This window comes from Miniopterus natalensis, chromosome 9, assembly GCF_054644295.1.
Source record: "Miniopterus natalensis isolate mMinNat1 chromosome 9, mMinNat1.hap1, whole genome shotgun sequence".
Classification (NCBI taxonomy): domain Eukaryota; kingdom Metazoa; phylum Chordata; class Mammalia; order Chiroptera; family Miniopteridae; genus Miniopterus; species Miniopterus natalensis.
Genome location: NC_142089.1, coordinates 47,841,206 through 47,855,603, shown reverse-complemented (window position 1 = coordinate 47,855,603; position 14,398 = coordinate 47,841,206). Strand labels below are relative to the sequence as shown.

Here is a 14,398-nt window from a genome sequence, read left to right as displayed (position 1 = left end):
TAATGACAACAATAGCTTGGAGCAGCGAAGCGGCTGCCTCCTGTAGAGGAGGCATCGTTTATTTCTAGTTTACCACAGTCCCTCCCAGGCTCACTTCACTCACCAAGGGCTGTCAGAGACAGAACAGGCTCATATGAAGACAGGAGCAGAACGCAGCTCTGAGGACTATGGAGTGGAAGGAGCTACTGGGAGTTGCAGCCATGAGCACCAACACCCTCCGTGAAAAGCAGGGAGGTGCAGAAAGGAAAGAGTAGGCCCCTTGAAACCTCTGCTAAAGGCAGGCACTGTCCTCAGGCAGTTTACCAACCAGCACAGAAGCCTGCACAGCTTCTGTTATTGCGGGACGAGGGCACCTTGGAAAAATGTCACTTGAAAGCCACAAAATGCTGCATTTCTAAACAAACGGCAGCCTGAATCAGTTCCTCCACCCCATCAGCAAACCGAAGAGATCCAGCAACTAAATATTTATTGTTAGAGGCCTAATAAGTGTTCTAAATAAATATTAACTTAAAAATCACAGGTGTCATAGCATTTTTCAGAGCAGCAGCAGTCCTGTTTACCTGATCTTACGTGTTTCTCAATATCTCATCTCTCCCTGCAATAGGCCTTTTTGTAAATATCACTGCAAAATTAGGCAGATGAGTTTTCCTCAGTTATCTGTGCTCTGTGGGTCTGCCCAGGAAGACTACTGCCTTGCCTTTTTATCCTGCCTCTCTTTGGAGCTACTCTTAGTGAACTTTAAATATGGTTTAAATTTTTAAGGATTTAGCCTTTTTCTTTACAGCCCAGAACGTTTTGGTCTTTACCCACTGAGGCCATAACTGAGACAGAAGATCAGGACCAAAGATTTGAGAGTCATTCAGTTAGCACTGATACTCAAAGCCAAGAGAGACACTGAGTTGACCCAGACAGTAAAGAAGGGTGAATGAGGGTCAAGGACAGAACTGTGAGAATTGCCTTCTAGGGGGGTATGATTGCTCTGCATGACCCTCCAATGTCAAACATCTAGGTGAGGGTACTGGGAAGAGAAGGGGCAGGGCCACAGCAGGGGCTGTGGGTCAGGTGGGAGTGGCTCTCAGATCCAAGAGGAGACAACTGAGAGATCTGTATGGGTTAGGGAGTCCTGGAAGAATTATAACTTTGAATTATTGAACAAAGTATATGCTGATTAGATTTTTTTCAATTATAGTAACATAGGTCTTATGTTACATTGTGACTACCTGCTAATTTACACATGTAATGACTGGAAGAAAGGCAGTAACTATCAGGGCCTTCTTTTCTATTTTGTTTTGTACCTTTATTTTTAGACCAGAAAGTATAAAGCTCTGAGGACAGTGTTATCCTTAACACCTTACAGCAATCTGTTGAGCCCCAACCTTACTACAAAGCCCCAGGCATCTGGCAGGTGGTCAGGACACACTGTTGCTCGAAGGACACGGTGACTTACTTGCTGCAGCCTCTTTGTTTGGAAACAACTTGCTGTCCACCGCCATGCTGATGTCATAGAAGACCTCATCCTGATCTCGGTCAGCATCGAACTGGGGGAAAACCAGGACACACAAGCCGGGAACAAGAGAACACACAAATTAGTTCATTCCAAAAAATAATGAGCATGCTTCACACAGCTGTATTGCTAATGAAGCAGAATTATAGCCCGGGAATTATAGCCCTTGAGTCTTTAATCAGACTCTTAGAGAGTTTTTTAGGCCAGGCCTTGTATCAAATAGAAAAGAGTGTTAGGAAGTAAATCATCACTGCAAAATTAGGCAACAGTATGGTCAATTATGGTTAAAAAAAAGTGTAGAATTTTCTTAATTTATCAAGTAAGCTTGGAAAAAAGGAAAACTGAAATCTGCCTTGTGTCTTTCTGGCTCTTAGCTTTGTTTGCTTTTTTTTTTAATTAAAAAAACTCATGAAAATATGTAGTTTTAAACAACAGGGGGAAAGATTTTTTTTCATGCATTGTCCAAAAAAAAGAAAGAAAGAAAGAAACTCCAAACCAAATTTTAGTTACCATTCTAGATACTGTAGATACTATACAATAGATGTAGTCTATAGACACTAGAGATTTAGATGTAATATAAATTACAGATTTAAATATTTAACCATTCTCTAAAATTTACAACATTTTAAAGAAAACATGTGGTTATATTTATAAGTCCCCTGTTTTCCAAGCTGTGCAGTGTTTTTCTAAACACACTTTTCTCTCTTTAGTTTTTAAAAATAGCTTTACTGAGTTATAATCAACATACAATAAACTGCACATATTTAAAGTGTAGAGTTTTGACACCTGTATACATCTGGAAAGCCACAATAAAATCAAAATAGGGGACATATCCATCACTCCAAAAGTTTCCTTGTACCTTTTAGAAATCTCTTCCTCCTGCTCCCTATCAGGTAGTCATTAGTTTGCTTTCTGTAACTATAAATCATTTGCCCCTTCTAGAATTTCATATAAAAGAATTTTTACAGCAGGCAATCTTTTTGTCTGATTACTTCACTCAGCACAAGTACTTTGAGATTTGTCAATGTCGTATCCATAGTTCATTCCTTTTCATTGCTGAGTAGTGCTTCATTGTATGGCTATACTGTTAACCCCATCCTGGGTATCTTTCAGCTCAGACATTGTAGTTTTCATCTTTAGATGTTTGAGTCTTTTTTTTTTTTTTTTTTTTAAATCTATTGATTTCAGAGAGAGGAAAGGAAAGGACGAGATAGAAACATCAATGAGGCAGTCATTGATGGGTTGCTTCCTGCGCGGCCCCCACTAGGGATCGAGCCTGAAACCTGGGCATGTGCCCTGACTGGGAATCGAACCTCGATCTCCTGGATCCTAGGTGGATGCTCAACTGCTGAGCCACGCCTGGCTGGGCTGATTTGAGTCTTTTAAAAAATATCTTTGTTCCTATTTAAGATTTGAGTATCTCAAATACAGTTATAGTAACTTTCAGTGTCCTTCTCTGCTAATTCTAACATCTAGGCTAAAATGCCAGTGGTGCCAAAGTTGAGAAACCCTCACCTCCATTGAGGCTCTCAGCTTTTAGGTCTAAACAGTGTTCTGAAACTCAAGGAGCGATACTTTCTTTCCTTTTTTTTTTTAAGGTTTTGAGCTGTAAAAATGCATGCTGTTAACTTCAAAATGCAAACGACAGCAGGGGGTAGCAGAGGTAAAAAGGGCGATGAAGGTTCTAGGAACAAAAGTTTATTTTCATTTCATGAGGCAGACACAAGCTGCAGTGGGCAGATATAACGGTGTGTCACTAGACCAGATGGTGTCTGAGGTGGCTCCCCGCTCTCAGATTCTGCGATTGGACAGGCATGTTATCTTTTCAGTGACTGTTATGTAATCTCTAGCAATCTTAACAAAGTTCTCTTTATTCTGAGAAAAAGAACTCACTAAGGACAAGGTCTGCATAATCTGTTTTATGTCACTTAATGTAAGAGGTCTGGGGAGGTCAACTGAAGATTTCAAAGTGCGATGCTTATCAAATTCCCTAGTTAGCTCACAGGTATAATTTGAGTAACAAATGTAACAATTTTCAAAATCATACAAAATATGTCGATTAGGAAAGGAAATTATAGTATAGGGAGTAGGACCCATCTGAGGCGCAGGAGACCAGGACAGTGTGCATTTTTATCCACAGAGATGAGTGTTTTTGGTTTTCTGTTGGCTTTCAGGCTGCAATAGTTGCCCAAATCTCCACAGAGAGAGGGCTTCCTGCGTTCTCACCTGTTAGGAGGTTAGGTCTATAAAATGCCCTAAATACATCTGAAAGGAAGACTATCAGTTCAACCTCTCTTTCCAGATTCTACTTTTTATTAAACTTAAGACTGTCTCCCATTTTTTCTCTGTCTCATCATTTCAGAAGGAAATAAATTAGCACTGTTATTAGCCTTGCCTCAGTTTTACATATCCCATAAGTATCATTTCTCTGAGCATCAAAACAGTTTCCTGAATTTTTTACTTCTCCCTGATTTCCAGTAAGGGATTTCATCATTTGCTACCAGAGATCCCTCAACATGCAAATAACTTACCCTCCAAATTTCCTTTTTTATAGGTTTAGAGACTTCCCGTTAAATGATTGTTTGTATTCTCTTTACAGTGACTTTCTTTTCCTCCAACAAAAATTGGAGATTGCACTAAAATAGTAATAATTTAAAAATGGAGTGAAATCTGTAGTTATCAGCAGTGGAATAATGATAGTTAACATTACTCTGCAGAACCAAGTTCCTAAAGCTTCATAATTAATCACAAAATATGAAAGAGAAACACCTAAGTGGGTTTGGTGGGGGTGGGTAGGGACAATCTTCTGTCTTGGAAAAAGGCAAGTCAATCCCATGTTTGGATGAGCAGATTTCTTGTGGAATGGCCCTGCGGAACTGAGATGCATAGAACATATTTCCCAACAGAATGAAAGAAGGGCAAACTGTGAAGGAAGATCAATCTGAAAAGAGAGATGACTGGTATGCAAAGCGATGAGAACAGAACACTAGGAAGCTCTGGATATCTGAGTAAAAGTTATTTTTCTCAGCTCCTCGTACAGAATCTTTCCTTCACTGGCTATTCGGGTTCTACACAACATCTAGAGATTTTGTTGGGAAAAAGTCAACACAATGAAGAGATTCCAGAGAAAATGGTCACAACAGTTATGACATGTTTAAGGAAAAATTTCTTCCTTAACTTGAAACCTTAACAATGTAATAATGACTGACTTATCTTGCTAGAGAGACCTAGAAAAAAAGGCTAAATCCAGGTAATTTTGGTTCCTCTTACTACACCAGCTCCGAAGATGTTTTTCAGGCTCATCTGTGCTCAGTAACAAAAGGGCGCTGAATGAAGCACAAGGAATTGTTACTATTTTAAAAGCATCTCTTATGTGTCATGCTTTGTTAGAGCTTTTCTTTATACACTTTTATCACTCAGTCCCTACAATATTATTAAGAAGGGCTGTCATTATCCCCAGATTCAAGCACTGAGCCTCAGAGATTAAATAACTTGTCCAAGGTCATGGAGGTGGTTGAGCCCAGGACCGAATCCACATCTGTGTACATCAAACTGTGAGCCCCACCCCCCACCCTGGCTGTCAGCGCCAGCTGCCAGCTCCACTGGGCAGTCTAGCATCTTAGTGGGCACTTGCAGAACAAATTGCTGGCTTTTAGGAGCACTCTTAGGACAAACCTCTAAGAATCCTCAGAAGCCAAGCCAAGCCAGGTCCAGATGCAATATACTCACATATGCTTGACTGTCTTGGGGCCCCCGTAGGTGATTTTATTTCTCTGTTTGATGTGTGTACCATGCTGGGTGGCTGCGGCTGTGGCTGTGGCTGTGGCTGTTGGCAGAGGAACCACCCTGCAGGCTGGAGCATCAGAAGGAGCAAGAGCAGGCAACGAGGCAGGAGACATCCCAACTCCAAACAGAGATCTCCCTGGGGAGTCTTTAGATTAAAGCTATCCATTTCACAAGGACGCTGGCCACTGCCCCCCAGCCCTCTTTATCTACTATTGATTCTGGCTGTCCCTCGCAGCAGCCTTCTAAAACTCCTCTCTGCAGACAGCGCTGCCTTTTCGTTTGTTGAGAGGGCTGAAGTCATCTAGAGTGGATTCTGGTTTTCTCCTTGTATCACCATTCAATTCTCCCTCGGCAATCCAAGAATGAGTCGGCCTGCCCTCCAGCGAAGGGCCTGTCTGGCGTTAGGAGAACAGACTTCTGACCTGGGTCCATCTCTGGTTGGCAGTTCCCGCAGCACCAGCTGTGGTCCTGCCCCCGGGCTCCGTCCACAACGCCTGAGGCCTGGCCTGGCCCCGCTGCGTCTCCCACATCCCAGCCAGGGCGTGGGCTCTGCCTCTGTCTGAGAGGCAGCATCCCAGACTCCTTTCCCTGGGCTCCTTGCTCTGGTTGTCTCATTAAGGGACAGTGGATCCAAAGCCAGCCCACCCATAACAAGAAAGACGCTAGACCGCAGGTCATGGCATAAGGTTGCTGATGAGGGAAAATATTATCTATTCCTAAATAATCCAAGTTGGTGGTGAGAACTGGGATCTGGGACAGTTCTTGAGTTGAAAGGTAGGCAGTTGCAGTAGCTGATTATTTAAAATTTTCCGTCTCAGGTAGAGACCTAGACAGATATTCTCATTCTGACCATGTCTTGGTCATATACGGTTATCAAGTGCCCAATGTTTTGCTCACTGAATAGTGGGCACTATGATAGAACACATTCAAAATTAAGTGGCTGCATATGGAATGTAAAAAACAAACAAACCCAAATTCACAGAAACAGAGAGTAGAACGGTGGTTTCCAGGGACTGGGGGGTGGGGGAGGATGATGGGGAGGATGATGGGGAGATGTTGGTCAGAGGACACAAACTTCCAGTTATAAGAAAAATAACATTTGGGGACCTAACGTATAGCACGTTGACTCCCGTTAACAAGACTATATTATGTATTTGAAAGTTGCTGAGACAGATCTTAAATGTTAACACCACACACACACAAAGTAATTACGTGAGGGGATGAAGGTCTAACTAACTTCATTAAGGTAATCCTCTCACAACAAATACATGCATCAAATCATGTTGTACACCTGGAACTTATACAATGTTATATGTCAATCATATCTCAATAAAGCTGGGAAAAGAGTGAAATATAATTAAATTGCTGAATAAGTTAGTAGATGCCAAAATGGATTTAATATTTCATTAAGATGATATTACTACGTGCTGCATTGCTTCTCACGCAAAAGTGAACTAAAAAACAGACCTTTAGCTCGGCAAATAGACTGATGTAACGGGTTTTGTCAAATAAGTAAAGTTTTAGAATGAGTCTTAGAATCAGTATAGATTCTATCCAGTCTCTTACATCTCCTCCATGATGCAATTCAATTCAATAAAGATTTACTGCGCAACTACATTGTGCCAGGTATATGCTGAGCACTGAAAACACACAGAGGGAAGGTTGAATCATTAGCTTTTCCAAAGTTATTAAGGCACCAGTAAGGACTAAAATATTTTTAAAAGACTTGATAAAGAAAGGTCAAAAGAAGAAAATGAAGAAGAATATACAAGATATGCTCATTGTTGACAAGAATCACATTGTGCAGTTCTTATTTTTTCTCCTCTGCACCTAGCAGGGTTCTGAGCCCAGCAGTTAGACAACAAATACTCATCAAATGGAATTAAACAGAAAATTCAATTAATTAAAATACCCATTTTCCTTCTTATTTTCTCTTCTTATTTCCTCCCAGCATCCCAGCAGTTTGAGGTTGTATAAAACTACAAGGTGCTGGGATAAAGATTTAAAACTTTGCCAAGAAAACTTCCAAACTTAAGCTAGTTAACAGTCTCAGAAATCAAGTTTCAGCCTTGTGTGGCATTTGGTACCTTTCCTAATGACTGGCTCCATTCTCTCCAGTGCTCAAGTGTCTCCTGCTACAGAGCTGTTAAGTGGTGCCCTGGAAGCCTGAAAAAACCGCTGCGCTGCCTAAGAGCCAGATGTGTGACTCGGGGCTAATTTAGGCCCTAGGAAGATCAGGCTCATTCTCTCTCTCTCTCTTTTTTAATTTATTTTTTCCCAATGGAGACCAAAGTCCACAAAAGTCTGTTAGAAGCCTCCAGGCAAAAAGCTGAGCCAGAGAAAAACAAAATGAATGTCAACTTCAAATGCAGCCTTCAGGCTCATAGAATGAAGCGGCTTTGAACCCACAAACGCAAAGGCAACGTGTCAGTTTTTACAAAATGGCAGAGTGGCTTCCTAGGACATCCAGAAATTTCACCACATCCCACAGGACCCCTTTCCTTCCAAACAAAGCTCTTCCCTTTTCTTAAAGTAGAGAATTCACCTTTTTCCCCACAGCCTAGGGGGCCAGCACCACGCTGGGACTCTCCTAGGATGTCTCTGGTCTTCTGTTCTTCCTTCAACTGCAATCCCTCACTGCAGGAGCAGTTAGGCCCTCATATGTACCACCCTCCCCCCAATGGGGATGAAGGGAAAATTACTGAGGGAACTCCAAATTTAAGGATCACTTGTGGGTATTCTTAGGTCCTGTGTCTTTTAAAAGCTGTGAGTTACAATCAGTTTCTCTATTCCCTAGTAAATTCTTGAGTTTGTAAGCTCAACAGAGGGTTCTCATGGTTGGTTTTTATTTACTCAACAAACATTTACTGAGTACTTAACATCTGCTGTGGGTGTAGTGTGCAAAGGATTTTGCTGTCACATCTCCCTGTCCAAGTAGGAACTTTATTATAGGTAAGTGAGAAAGTGACACTATGAGTGTTGGGAAGCTTTTATTAATTCATTCATTAAAAATTACTTATTGTGCACCTATTATATGCCATGCACTGTAGGTTCAGTGCTCAGTAAAACAGGACTCTTGCCCTTAAAGAGTTCACAGTCCAGTGAGGGGAACATTGGCTTGAACCCTGGCATCAATATAGACAAAGGGCTGGAAGAGCGCTATATGGAAAAGCACAGTGGACAGCAGAGGAGAAAGGATTAGTTGGTCTCTTCTGAGAGAGGGAAGGGGGGTTAAGAAGGAGTGTAGGGCAGGTAGGATCGAGGGTTAAAGAAAATGTTATAAGAGAAAGGGCCTTTGAGCCCAAAATATCAAGGCTAATAGATGTCCTTGTCCGGGTTATTGGCTGCCCCACCAGATCTAGTCAAGATATTCTTCTTTATCTGGTAACAAATTATGAATCAGAAAACACTCAGCCAGGTCTACACTATTTTTTATCTGGTTGGAGAATTAGGTTTCTCAACGTCAGCAACAATGCACGGTTTGCTTTGACCACATGATGCTCAAGGGAAGTGAAAAGGTGTAGAGTGAGATTCCGGAGCTAGACCACCTGGATTCAAGTCTGAGCCCTACCATTACCTGTTGTGTAATTCTGGAGGCGTTATTGATTCTCTAAGTCTCTTCCCTCATCCATAAAAAGGTGATAACCATCGTGCCAGTGTCATGTGGTTGTGGATGGCTAAAGGGATTAAGAGAATCCATGATTACTGTAGAACTGGCGCATAGTAAATCTCAAAAAAGTGTCTAGTATCACTCTATTGGGGGAGCAGCCAATAGTTGTCTATATAGAATCACATTCTCTAGGAGCTTTTAAAAATGAGATAAATTCTCTTAAGTCCAAAATGATTTACATCTCTTTCTGACAACTTCCTAGGTCTCATTATTGCTTTTGCTTTTTGAAAATCCCCGTGGTTTATATTTATTTTATAAACATCATTATAGCATTGATAAGGGAAATAAAAACCACAATAGCAACAAATGTCCCCAATCTGTGCCTCATTTTCACTTTTCCACAATCCCTTCTAAACCAAGCAGTCACCAACCTAGAGGAGGTGCTGTGCAAGTGAATATGTGAATAAATGCATTTTTATCTCAATAGTTCTGCCTCAAAAAGAAGTATAAGGTATTACAAAAATCATGCCCTAAAAACTAGGCTAGATTTGTGTTTACCCTGAAAGCTGGTAATAACTGTTATCATAAATGCTTTCTTGAATTTTAAAACATTTTAAAAGAAACCCCACCACTATTTCCTGGTTGGGAAGGCAAAATGGGAGATTGTGGGTAAAGTAATGCATTTGGAATGAGAAACTATAGCAGTGACATTAGCACTAGATCACCATAACAGGTTTCCACAGAACATAAAAAAGTCTTTTGGCCACTAAAAGTCCATTTCCTTTTGGCATAAAATCATGACCTACTTAGCTGTCTTGTCAGAAGAGTCAAAACCATTCTTACGAATGTGCAGACTCTGGTTCTGTGTTTGCCTGGTCACGATTGACACAGCTGGAAGGCCGTTTGTCAGAAGAGTCAGAACCATTCTTATGAACGTGCAGACTCTGGTTCTGTGTTTGCCTGATCACGATGAACACAGCTGGAAGGCACTTTGTCAGAACCATTCTTGTGCCTGTGCAGATTCTGGTTCTGCGTCTGCCTGGTCATGAATGACACAGCTGGGAAACAGCCGAGCACCCATGGACCATAACCCTCTGAGCACATATTGAAAAGAAATCAATATAGGTTCTCTTTTTAAAATTCAGATATGTAATTTGTAAAGATTTGTAAGCAGCCAGCTACTTATCACACTTGGAGATAATATCAGCATTCATTTAAAATGTGTTATTTTAGGTTTTTCTTTATTATATCAAGCAAATTACAGAGGGATTTGGCTTAAACTTTAAGTCGGTCACCTCATATATGGCACAGAGCAAAAGAGCAATTACGCTGAAAGCCCCAAATGTGTTACAGGTCATTAGGAAGGCCCCAAATGTATTAGAGGCTTTCCCCCATAAGATTCACGGGATTTTGAGCCTTGGAGGAACATCCATTTTAATCTCATAACTCCCAATAATATTCATAGCCTATTTTTTAACTATAGCCAGGCCTGATCATTAACAGCCAATTTAGAATGTGTAAGTATATATCTGTATATCCTATGGTTAACCTATCATGTAACAGACAAAAAGAATGGAAATCTTCTGGATGTTTCAACCACTTTGCATGATCCAAGGATTCTAGAATTTCTAGTTTTTATTCAGGAACCATCTTGGAGTCTACATACCTGGCCTTTTAGAAGGCGGGAGATGTAACTGTTGATTCCATCTCCTTAAAGGAAAACAAAGCCTTTATGAAGGGATATATGACTGAAGACCAGTGATTTTCAGTATTTGTTTCTCCCCACTTATTTTACCTTCCTTATTTCTGAGCATTTTGGTATGCAGAGGTGGGCTCTTATTTCCTATCAGCTATGTGGCTCTGGAAAACACACCCACCTCAGTTTTTGCAGGTGTATATGAGGCTCAACAGTTCCTACCTTACAAAATAATCCATGCATGGCGTCTGCACATGGCAGATGTTTTATAAATGCTAGTTGTTATTATCTATTTCTTATTATCTCGTTCTTTGGCGTCTTTTCTGTAGCATCTATCCATGTGTTTGTTCACCCATTAGCTATTTAATTGAAGACCTGCTGAGGACAGGCATTGTGCCACTTTGACAGTGTGAGGATGTTTACATGGAGAAGGTACTGAGAGAGACAAATATACATACAAGGTTGGAACATCCACTCCGTGTTAACTAGTGTTGGCTGCTAACAGCTCACCCCAGGCTCTTGGCTGAAGGCTGCCACCTGGCAGCAGCCCCCAATCCCTGGGCTACCTCTGTGCAATTCCTCAATGGAGCTGCTGGTGAGATCAGGCTGAGGCTGGATGCTCCTGAAGCTAGTTATTTGTCTGCCTTCTTTCCCTGCCCTCCCATTTCCCTGTCTCCATGGCAGGTGTCTTCTGAGAGCACTCCCTCAGCAGCCCCCCTCAGAGTCTCTGCTGCCACGGAATACAATCCAAGACAAAACATGCCCATGTATTATTTCCATAAATTTTTTGATAATACAGCTTTCAAGTAAATACATCAATAATGACTAATCAAAAATTTCTAGAGCTCCTTTAAAATGTACAGATAAAAAATCTCTTGTCCTTCTAAAGTGAGAATACATACATTTCATGTTAATTATTTTTTTGAATACATACATTTTAAGTGTTCTTATTAAGTCTTCACTCTGCCTTTCCTTATTATCTGAGCTTCTTTAGAACTTCCTTAACCTTTAAACCTAAGAAATCATGCTTATAGAATGGATATAAAGTAAGTAGAACAAAATCTTATTTATGAACTTTTTAAAAAACTTTTTTTGGGCTTATTTTTATCTCTTATGTTCTTTCAAAACTGGAATAACAGCCTTTCTTGTTTAGGATGGACTGGTGACTTTTCTCATTTCCCTGGGTCAGTGTTGATTCCCAGTGATTGTTTTCTTTTACTCATCACAAGTGGTCTGAGCTTGTGATTCTGTGTAGGAGTAAGTTGTCAGCTTGTAAATTCTGGGCTGAAATGGGTTTTCCACTCTCATCTAAGTGTACAGTGTAACGGTTTTATCAACTGTTTACTGATATTGCTAACAAGGCCATCCGAGATAGATGTAGTCTGGAAAACTATGTCTCACATAGTAAACCATCCACTCTGGTCAAAATTTTCACATCTTTTTTATAAACCATGCCAAATAATGCAATATGAATATTCTAGATGAGCGTGTGGTATAGGTATTTCCTCCTGTTAGAGATCATGCTACGGCAAAGCAGGGTGTTTTTAAATGACACTAACCTAACTGATTATAACGTGGTGTGATAGATAAGAACAGAATGAGCTTCTTAATATTCTGCAGCAGTTCTATCGAATGGCTAATTCTTCTTCAGAGCTGGTGATCCTTCCTCAAATCACAGAACCACAGAGTTAAGTGAGACCTCAAGTGTCCAGCTGAGGCCCTCTTCTCACTGCTGCATTCAGACGGGCCCAGGCTGGAACCCCCCTGCCCGGTGAACCACACTCCACTTTAAAAGAATTTATGGTTTCAGAATAATAACAGTATGTTAAAATAGAAATATTCGTAATTATTTTACCTCTCCAAATCCTCCAGATTCCCTATTAACCACACTAGCGATTTCTTTAAAAAGCCACAGCTGTATTCATTTCCTCTTTTCTGCTGCTCTGCCTTTCCCACCCCACCTTCCCGCCCCTTTCTGTACTGTACTTGTGGGGTTCAGCATTCCTGCTGCGCCAGGCCACCTGTGCCCAGGTCATGCTACTTTTCCTCCTCTTTTCTTCTTTCCTGTTACGAAGCCCAGAAACTGTTCTTGTGGTAGCCAGAGATCCATCTACTTTCCTTCCCAGCATTTAGAATAAGAATTTGCAAGTATCTTCCCTTCGTGTTTTAAAACTGAATCCTAAGATTCCTTCCCCACCTCCACCATTTCCTCCTCGCAGGCGGGTGGTTTTGACTTTCACCCACAATGTATCACCTCAAAGAGACTCCAGAGCCTCCCTCTGCAAACATCAGAAAAGCACCCTCAGGCTATCGAGCTTCAGTGCAGCACAGGGATTCCAGACACAGTCCCTCACAGTGCAGGCTTTGGCTTAGTCAAAGGACCATTATTCTGATCAGTGCCATAAGCTTTAAAGATCCCTAATTATGTTCCTTGGCTTTCACCAAGTCCTCTTTTCCAGACAGAACAGCTCTCATTCCAAGAGCTAGCTCCTCTTTGTCCAGTCCTCCCTTCGTCTCTTACGCTTTCCGTCACATCCCTGGATATTCTGAATTTCCCTCCTTAATTTGTGGTCTGTGACTCAGCCTGTCCATCGAAACAGCGACTCTTCCCATCACCCTGCTAAAAAGCCCTTGACACTTTCCACCCTCCTTTTGGCCAAGTGGAGGAAGTTCAAGGCTATAATCAATCTCCTTTTCTTTCTTCTTTTTATAAAAAAGATCTCATCCTTCCCACACTCTGTTTTCAGTAGTGCACAACTGCTCAGGCTTCACGTAGCTGACAAGATTTTAAAGGAACTTCTCTCCCACTTCACTCTAAATTGTCATAGTTTCCTATACAAGAGGAATGCTTAATGTGGAAAAAAAAAAAGATAGGTTCCAGAATATTTTGCATGGACTTTGGGTAACTCTGAGACATTAAAGATGTGGCAGCAAAGGCTCTACCTGAATGCTGAGAACAGTTTACTGAGAGAGATAGAGATACAGAGAGAGAAATAATATGAATGATCGAGGTGGTGATAATTCAGAAGAGAAGACACATATTAATTGACTCCCTAAATGCAGCATTTAGCAGGGAAAGAGAAGCTGGACTGCTGATTCGCTTTTCCTCCCCCTGAAATGACAACCATTTGCTAATATAGCAGCTTGGCTTATACTGTAAGATATGGACGTCACTTTAGAGACCTTTGAAACTGGTCTGAATAAGCAATTAATGCCCCAAACTTGTGATATTGTTTGAAGAGTGATGGGCGAATGAAAGGTCTTAGAGCAGAGTAATCCGGATTCAAACCTTGAGTCTGCTTGGCCCTGTTATTTACATAAGGACAATGGACCTTTAAACCTTATGGTTGTTAATGTGCCATTATGTCCGAATGGATTAGAAAACAGTAATGCTTGCTCTTGTTTAAAATGGCAGAAGAAGAAGAGAATAAGCAGCTGAGAAATCAATGTTAGAAAAAGTTTCCAGGTTGCAATTTCAGCAGCCAATTTTAACCAGAAATAATGGTTTACCTTGCTTTAAGCAAACCTTTAATAATGGAAAACCCAGTCTAGAGCAAAAGATAAATGAGGGAATCATTATTTCCTTTTAAGCGACTTCATTTTCCCCCAGAAGTGCTACTAGTCAGAAACACAGGCCCTGTAAATTCTCAGCAGAACGTAACTAATTTTAAACAAGACACAGGAGGTTTGTCCCGGCTCCATTCTGTGAATACCCTGAAGTGTGATTTGGAATTTGTCTGGATATGTATCTTCAGCTTTCAATGAAGACATTCTGGCTCCAGTCAGTGGTTTCCAACTTGGG

The 14,398-nt window shown here is 41.0% G+C and overlaps 1 protein-coding gene across 1 annotated transcript in view; it reads right to left on the bottom strand.

Moving 5' to 3' along the window:
* AK5 (adenylate kinase 5) overlaps positions 1-14,398 on the bottom strand; it is a 165,046-nt gene that overhangs the window by 77,558 nt on the left and 73,090 nt on the right. The window contains exon 7 of the mRNA XM_016216814.2: positions 1,448-1,538. Within this exon, the coding sequence (XP_016072300.2) occupies positions 1,448-1,538 (91 nt within the window). The remainder of the gene's footprint in view (positions 1-1,447; positions 1,539-14,398) is intronic.